We start from the raw sequence: 8,817 nt of genomic DNA, 5'->3' as shown, positions 1-8,817 counted from the left end.
ATTTTAATATTATTTTCACGTTTCCTGAGCTGGAAAAAAACATTGTTGCAATCACGAAAATCAGCTTTATCGATGTAAGTAATAAAAAACGACTTTTTTTTCTCATTTAATGGCCCAATTCTGGCAACGAATTCGCTCAAATGCAACAACCGTTTCTGACAGAAGCGGTTAAACCAACCGATGCTGCTCACTTTTATCCAGAAATGTACGGTCAAGATCTCTGCACGCTTCTTGTTACATCTGTTGCCGCGCAAATGAGTTTATTATACAATATCAGCAGTGCATAAGAAATGCATCACTGCTACGCGTCGGGAAGGTTGATCTTAAAATCCCGAAAATGAAATGAAAAGAACACAGAAAAAGGGATCACTGTCTATTTACCAACCTCCCGCGCCTAATATACATAAGCGTGCCATACGCAGTCCGATTAGCTAGCTTTGGTTTTTCCTTCTCACTTACTCTGCGGTTAGGATAGTAATAAAATCTTAGAAAGCGGTACAAATGTAACCGCATATTTTGTGAGCCCTTGCGGGACTGGACTGGGATTGAATAGCAGGAATCCGTATTGTGGTTAAATACGTCAGTCTTGAAGAGGCAGGGCCAAATATATAAGTAAACAAATAGGAATTGCGCCCTTCTAAGGCCATAGGAAATCTACACCGTATCTCAGGAGAATAGGGAAAAACTTAAGGACTAAAAGGGACAAATTTTCCCGTAGCGATATAGGAATCGCGCGGGCAACATGTAGCTTTAAGATAACTTTTGTAAATATTTTCTGAATAAATTAAGTTTCAAAGTTCTAAAACTCCAGACGTCCTTCTAAGAAAGAAAACCCAACCACGGAAGCAGGACCACAGCCCAAGGAACATTAGGAGAGATATAAAGTCCACGGCATCGCTCTGATAAGCAAAGTGTTGGGAAAACATTCCCGTTGTTTCACCCTCAATCTCCCTGGCAATTACGTAGCTTGACGTTAAACCTCCCCCCCCCCCTCAACCCCGTAAAAAATTTAAAAAAAAAAAAAAACGATGTTAGTTAGATGAAACGGGTAAAGTTACGTAGCATGACATGACCCCCTACCCCCCCTGTCGTCACACATCATCACAAAATACAAAACTCACCTCTCCCCCATATAATGCTACGTCATTTATGGATGATCCCTTCGAGATTCCTTACAGACTTTTGGCAGCCGATTTTTTTTAACTTGCCGGAAAACTGGTTTTCAATCAAAACCGGTTCAAAGACAAATAATAAAAACGTAAATCATACGAAGAAAGTCTAGAAAAATTGTGGGTCATTTTGCCAATTATTGTGAGTTACTTCGGTCCCTTCAGTTTAGACCGCACTCACCGCTTGATGGCGCCCCAGCTTGTTGTTTCTGGTGAGTGTCCCGAAAAAATAAAAATCATCAACGCAGGCCTAGATACAGAAAAATAAAAATAAAAAAATTCATCACAAAAAACGACTTCACAAGCCGTGAGAACGTGAACGCCATTCGTATTCGGCAATCCGAGTGCGTTGGTGCTGAACGAGGATGTGGTGCTGTATTTTTTTCTGAGAGAGCTTTATGATTTTTACGTTAGCAAGAGGAGAAGGCTTTAGTAAGTAGAAAATAGCACGTTGTTTTTTATTCTGAAACTAATTTCAATTTTGACACTAGACTAGACACTGTTTTCTTCTGAAGAACCGCGGTGTGTGCGTTTGTTAGTTGGAAGTTTTGACCGCATTGTAACCATGTTCTACTCGAAACAATTGGATTACAACACATTGCACAAAGGCAGCGGAACAGCTGGTCGAAGCTGTCGGTTATCAATTGGTGCTAGGTTGGCGACATATGCGAATATCCCTGTATAAAAATAGTCACCCCATGCGACTGGCAAAATGCAGGTAGAAAATTCCAAATAGGACAAAGGAACCTTATGGAGTTTTTGTTGGCCCCGAAACTGAGTCAGGTTCTAACCCTAACCGCTATCAGTTTATACATTTTGACAGCAGTCGAGGTTAGAACCTGACTCAGTTTCGCTTTAAGCAAGAACGACATCAGTTTGTAACATTCTTCTAGATGTCCATCTCATAATGACAGCCATTGTTTTACAGAATTGACCTAATGAGTTCGTATACGGGAGTCCTCGAAAATAATATCAAAGATCACAATATTTTTCTACACTGTGTCGGTAATAAAAGGTAAACGGAAAAGGCGCAATAAACGTGACGAATTGACTAACGCAGCTCCCAGATCGAAATGTGGTCTTGCTTTGAGGGAACACCAAGCAATCAGGATCCAAATAAATCAATTGTCATAATGGAGCATGTTGAGCTCGAATCGTAATCATTAAAACTAAGCAGAAGGTATTTGCTTGCTTAAAAAATAATTGTTAATTTTATACCAATTTTGAGGGTTTTGTGACAGTTAGAACATTGGCTAAATAAATTAGTAAGTACCGCATCGAAAACAATAGTTTTTTACTCACAATTTCTTCTATCTGCTGAGGATCAAGAGGATAAATACGCGAATCACAACCGTTATATTCAATTATTTTGAAACTCTACAAATAATAAAGCTTTGGCGAATAAACCTGCTATGGATTACCATCCCAAAACCTATCGTTGACATGGTCTACCGGGTTCTTTAGAAAAAACTAGTTTCGAGATAAATGATATATTTAGTTTGCGAATGAAACCTTCACTGTTAACCCTTAAAGGTCCAAATCATTTTTTTTCAAATTTTGTAAAACTTGCCTCATAGCTCACACGTTACTCTGATAGTTTTTGATAATTTTCGCAATGTTGTTTTAAAGCAACATAGCGCATTAAGGGTAAATGCTAAAAGAGTTTACTAGAACTAAAAGACGAGTTTTGTAAAATTAGTAATTTTCGTGATATTTCAGGACTGATTAATTCTTTCCGTCTTCGACGTTTGGAGTAGCTATAATACAAATATAGTAATTAAAGCTATTAAACTATGTGCAATTGTGGCAACGTTAGGCGTAGAAAATTCAGCGCAAGGCCGCAAGTGCAATAGAAACATATATTTAATAAAATGCTGCGAAACAAAACCAATACTGCTAATTTTCTAGAGTTATTTGGCGACGTGTTCGATATATTGAAATCATGCAAATTCGAAAACATTAAGGCAGTGTCTGGTCTGGGTGGATAAACAGAATGCTCCGTTACTGACGCAGCGTAGGGCTCAATTTCGAAAGTTTCAAGGTTGCGACAACATTGTCTTGCTAGCTGCAGGAGATAGTCCATGGTTTAGCAGACTGCTCAATTCGGGCTTTGACGCTCATTCAGTAACGGACCAATCTGCTTGGCCGTAAACATTTTCTGTGACTGCCTTGCTATGCTTGCAACAGATGAAAGCCTAATTTTGGCGCAGACAGGTGTTGTTAAGAGATATTACAAAAATTGTAGAAAAAACGAACCCATTTCGATCTTAAACTTCCGTAGTACAGAATATTAATTTTCATCTGGGTTGTTGTTTTTTGCTTAGATACCTTGATGTGGTTTTTTTTTTCCTTACATACCTTGCGTCGACAGCAATATGTGTGCGTATCGACGATGTCAGTGAAACGTCATGATTGGATTTGAAATTTCGGGGGACCGTGAGTTACTTATTGGCGAATCCATAATGAACCAAAAAATAAACGTTAGAGGCAAGGTCCTGACCGGTTTTCGCACAATTTTGTTCTGAACAAAAATGAGAACTAGCTCCATTTCTTCATCGAGGTTTCGAATGCAGTCGTAGATTTTGCGAAGTCCGAAAAACGACTATAAAAAGGCTATGGATGCCACTGTGAATGACAAGTTCACTATAAAATAACAAAGCTACAAGAAAAGATGTGCGGCGAAAAAAAAACTTAAATTAAAGCCAATTACGGTTTTCAAGGCGCCACACATTCGATTTTGTTGGTTTCATGATGAAACCAACAAAATCTAATGCATGCCATGCAGTATGTTGTTTTTCTTTATATGCATATAAGGAACGCAGCCGTCAACAAAAACTTGGATAGGGATTGAGGGTTATTGCATGTTCTTGTGCGGATTAATATTGTGAGTTAATATCTCAGTTATTTTCTTTTTAAGTTGTGCTGTTTGTTTGTTTATTTAGGGCATTAACCTTAAAGTCATCACCTTTTGAAGATCGGAACTGTGTATAAAATAATTTTTTTTTTATTTCTGGACAATAACATATCCAAACCCATGAGACTAGAATGACTAGAGGTTGCCTCATCAGATCTACTCCTATAATTTGCAAATGACATTTGGGATTGCAAACAGCTAGCGAATTGCAAAAGTACCAGTGATGCTGTGTGTGTCCAGGTTAACAATAAAACAAACAAACATGTTAGCTGAATTTAATTTTGTTTTGTTTAATTTGAAAATCAAAATCGAATTATTTAGATTTAAAAACAATATACAATATGAATGCGCTCATAAGAAAAGCGCTATTGAAGGATATAAAAAACGGAGATTTTTTTCTCAAATCCCTCTTGGGTCACACATTCGATTTCCAAAAAGTTTGATTTTTATTTAAAGATACAGTCGTGATTCGCTGATTGGACACTTTTTAACTGGACCGCTTTTTAGTTGCACCTCCGCTAGTTGGACCATTGTCCAATTAAAAAGCATCTGAATGTCAAAGTCTTTTGTCAAATTTACTTTGACAATCACTCTGACAATTATTAGAGATGTGAATAGATGCAATCACACTACTGACGTCTCCTTTGGAAAGTTTTTGATGTCTGACTGACGTCCAACTAACGAATCAAATTCGTTAGTTGGATAGCGAGGTGTGGCCCAACCAGCGAATCACGTCACGACTGTATACCAAAATCAAACTAAAACCATCTGACAACGCTGATTCGTACACTGTAAATAATGTACACTTCTCTTCGAAGAGATTCGACACATAAAATTTAAGTGTCAGGCCACACTGAAAATTCAAAAACTTTCCATTTGCCCTTTGATAAAATAACACTTGAAAATTAGGTGTGCCACTCTTTGGCAAGATCGAATACTATCGCTAATAAATTTTAAGTGTCATCATATTAAATAATAAATAATGTATACTTTTTTTCGAACAGATTTGACACATAAAATTTAAGTTTCGAGCCACACTAAAACTTCAAGAATTTTCCATTTGCCCTTCAATAAAATTACACTTGAAAATTAAGTGTGCCACACTATGACATGATCAGCTGTCATCACATTTAAATTTTAAGTGTCAAGGTATTGAATCATAAATGATTTCCCAGTGAAATCTATGTTTGCCGTCAATTGCGGCAACATTAAGTGTGCAAACACTTAAATAAAAGTTCACTTTTCTCAACATCAATTTGAGGCAACACCCAAGTAACCACGACGCTTCAAATGATGTAAAGTTAACAGTCTTAAATGAGTCGTTCGTCGAATGCGATAAAATGCTTCATTGCTGTAAATGCAACACCAATGCTTTTATAAAGTGGAAAAGAGCGATTAAGCGACTGATGTAAGAGCTGTTAAAGAAAGCATTTATTTTACATTAATAACGCTCTTATAAAGCTTTAGTCTGCTAAAGGCATTACTAGATGCTGCAATAATGTTTGTTTCGTTTTGACAGATCGATGTTATATAACACTACATAAAGCTGATATAATATCAAAATGAAAATAATTAAAATGAAAAATGAACGTTTTCCTTTTTTCCATTTCTTCTTATTCGTCAGATACAACATTAACATCACCACAAAATTTCAATTCCTTTAGATTTTTTAAATTAATTTTAGGGGATCTGAACCATGATCATCTGACATCAGCTTCATACGAGGTAGGCCGTTAGCACTCTTATCTGTGGAGGATAGCTGCCGACGGAATGATATTTGCAACATATGAATAACGTTTTACATTATATAGCCTTTGTTAATGCAATGACACGTCGGTATAGAAGGAGAGGTGCAAACATTTGTCATTTTTTGAGTAGATTAGTATTTATCGTGTGGCTCTCGGATCGCGAAATATAAACATCAACAAACGAAGCAGCAAATTGTCCGTTTGCCACACTACTCTCCATGTTGTTTCAGGTTGATATTTTTTTATTAGAACATTTTCTTCATAAACGTCAAATTATTTTAATGTTTCGTAACATTTAGTTCAAGCATTATATGCTTTTCAAATGTAGCGCAGTAGAGCGTCAAAGCATTCGTAAATGCAATGCAATCAAACACTAAACCGTTGCTCTAAAGGTGTGTATAATGCCTGTTACATTGCTCATAAGAGGCAATGTCTTGAAACATTTGGGATGTTGAGTTATGGTAGCACTGCTTTAAGAAAGTAGTTTTAGAGCAAATGAACATTATCGATGTTAAAATAATGCTTCAATATAATGCATGTGGTTATTTGGGCATGGCTGGTTATAAAGGTTTTGAATGGTAAGTAAATTGATGGAATTTGTAAAATTGGTAATTGGTAATAATAACAGAATAACCGAGGGGAACGACACTCCTCGATTTGTTGATGAAATGAACATAAAATTTATATTTCTGAACGGATTGATAATGATTTACATTAGTTAGTTCAAAATTGATTCGCATTTTCAACATTGCCAAAAATAGTTTCAAATGGCCGAAAATGGTTTGAAATGTGTCATGAAAAAGAAAATGAAATGCTCGAAATTCACGTTTTGACAGCTTCAGTGCTCGATGAAACCAAAACAAAACATTTCCAGCAGCATAACTGCATGACCAAAACAAAACAAAAACATAAATTTTGTTGCCAGAATTATTGAAAGATTCAAACATTAAGTATACAGAGTTGCCAGTTCCATCAAAATCGTCGAAATTCGAGCAAAATTTGCTTGAAATTGGATAGATTTTTTGTAATTGCTTCGATTTTTCTTAACAATGCTCGATTTGTTAGAAAATTGTCAAAATTTTCTAACATTACCGGAAAAAGTACGAATTCGTGTAAAACTGAACGGAATAAAACAATCATTCTGAAGTGACGTTCCCCTCGAGAATAACATATATGTTTCCGGTAAAATATTTAATTTATTAGAAATTTTTTTTTGCAGGATGTAGAAAGAGCGAGGTAGTGCTACGGGAACTCCAACTGGACATTCTACTTACCGATTCCCAAACGGACTAACTTTATGAAGAAGATTACTATTTTTAATTAAGTAAATTTGTATTTGCATATAAGCTAAGTTCTACTTTTATATTGAAATAAAAACGAACTGAAAAATCTTGAATGTATCAGTCATTTTGATGAAATTCTCTCCCCATTTTAAAATTAACTTTTTTCACATGCATTTTATAGGAAATAATATAACATTCATGTTGATTCCAGCTTGAACTCTATATGAATTATAATCAATAACCATTTGTCAGGCACTTGATTTTAATACGCCATGCACATGAAACTAAAGTGTGGCGTCTATTGAAAATACCGTGTTTCAAAGAAGTATGTTAATAAGTGTCTAACACATGAGATCTAAGTGTGAGGACAGATGCGGCAAAATCAAGTGTAGAACACTTGAGTTCAATGTGCAGTTTATTTGCAGTGTAATTCAGATTCAGTCGACATCCACATCGGTTCGAAATTTCGTGCTGTACCCGGACTCGGAGCACCTCATTTCCCTACGCCTATGGAGAAATGTCAAAAACAATAACACGAATTACCTAACCTACTTGCTGGTGCGATATTTTAGAATTTTGGGACACAATTTACAGGTAATTGTAATTAAATTACTGTTTTATTAGCTTGCGGTACCTTGTTGGTTATATTTGTATGTCCAGGCAAATCATGAGATAACAAAAATATTGCTGGCAATTCATTGCTTTTGTCATTATTTTCGGTGTGTATAGATTATTTGGAAACTCAATAACATTCACGGTGGACACAAATTCCGTTGCTGAGATTAGTTACAAACTTTTCATTAAAACCTGAGATTGAAATCTGTTTTTATCCTATTTCAGTCTCACGATTCACAATGCGAACCGCCTCAGCGTTGTTAAAGGCTCGGATACCCCAGAACGAGAAAACTGTGTCCTTCAAGGAAATCCTACCACTGCGACTCAAGAACCAGGTCAGTGGCAAGACGGACAAGGGAAGTGATGTTGCGTGTCTACAGGAGATGGCCGTTATGTTCTCGTGCCTGAAGGCGAACGAATTTAACGAACGGCTGTGCCCGAAGGAGGTATCCAGCTTTAAGAAGTGCTACAAAGTGTATATCGATAAGAAAGCTGTTAATAAGGAAACTTCCAGTAAAGGAATTTTGGTTCCCGGTAAGGATCTCAACTACAAACAGCTGAATAAGGTGCTGAGGCAGTTTCCCAATGAGACTATTAAAAATTGAAGGTTGGCTTTCGGTATTAGTTGAATAAAACTCGTTATTGCACATACAGGTATTTGAATAATATCTATTTACTTTGAAAGAACGGATACTTGAAACTACGGGAGGATCAATAAATTAAATCGCTTTATTACATTACATACACAGTGATTAGGTCAGCTAGTATAAAGTCAGTAATTTACAGTTGGTGAATCAGGAATAGTATAACATTTTATGATCAAACGGTGAATATCAAGATGACGATAACGCCTGTGCTTAGGCATCTAGAAAACTTCTTTGCGAAATTGGAAGCCAAACTGGTCGCACTTGTAGCGCAGTGTTTTAGCCAGCTGGGGTGGTCCGCAGTAGAATACGATTACTTTGCCCTTTTTCTGGTCTTGTATTTGTTTGAACACCTTGTCCCAGTTCGGCCGGCCGGCGTTGGTACGCGTTTTGAGACCAGTGATGAGGTCACGTTTTTCCTGTGCAAACAACAAATATTTGGTT

General features: G+C 36.6%; 2 protein-coding genes across 4 annotated transcripts in view; one reads left to right on the top strand and one right to left on the bottom strand.

The window, feature by feature from the left end:
• Positions 1-7,606: 7,606 nt before the first annotated feature.
• Positions 7,607-8,380, top strand: LOC131678427 (uncharacterized). Of its 3 annotated transcripts, none has more exons than XM_058958579.1 (2): positions 7,607-7,708; positions 7,955-8,380. In XM_058958579.1, the coding sequence occupies exon 2, from the start codon at positions 7,969-7,971 to the stop codon at positions 8,332-8,334; it is 366 nt and encodes a 121-aa protein (XP_058814562.1). In that variant the 5' UTR covers positions 7,607-7,708; positions 7,955-7,968; the 3' UTR covers positions 8,335-8,380. The 3 variants fall into 3 exon arrangements, with proteins under 3 accessions (XP_058814562.1, XP_058814564.1, XP_058814563.1); XM_058958581.1 differs by lacking the exon at positions 7,607-7,708 and adding an exon at positions 7,729-7,833; XM_058958580.1 differs by lacking the exon at positions 7,607-7,708 and adding an exon at positions 7,737-7,774.
• Positions 8,380-8,817, bottom strand: part of LOC131678425 (NADPH oxidase 5) — a 300,998-nt gene continuing 300,560 nt past the window's right edge. Inside the window, exon 16 of the mRNA XM_058958575.1 lies at positions 8,380-8,792. Within this exon, the coding sequence (XP_058814558.1) occupies positions 8,595-8,792 (198 nt within the window). The 3' untranslated portion in view covers positions 8,380-8,594. The remainder of the gene's footprint in view (positions 8,793-8,817) is intronic.

Source organism: Topomyia yanbarensis, chromosome 2 (genome assembly GCF_030247195.1).
Source record: "Topomyia yanbarensis strain Yona2022 chromosome 2, ASM3024719v1, whole genome shotgun sequence".
In the NCBI taxonomy this organism is placed as follows: Eukaryota; Metazoa; Arthropoda; class Insecta; order Diptera; family Culicidae; genus Topomyia; species Topomyia yanbarensis.
The sequence above is the reverse complement of the archived record's forward strand: the minus strand, read 5'-3'. Positions and strand labels throughout refer to the sequence as shown.

Bases quoted from the DNA above. Each gene is read 5' to 3' on its own strand.
- LOC131678427 (XM_058958579.1), top strand. From the start codon at position 7,969: ATGCGAACCGCCTCAGCGTTGTTAAAGGCTCGGATACCCCAGAACGAG.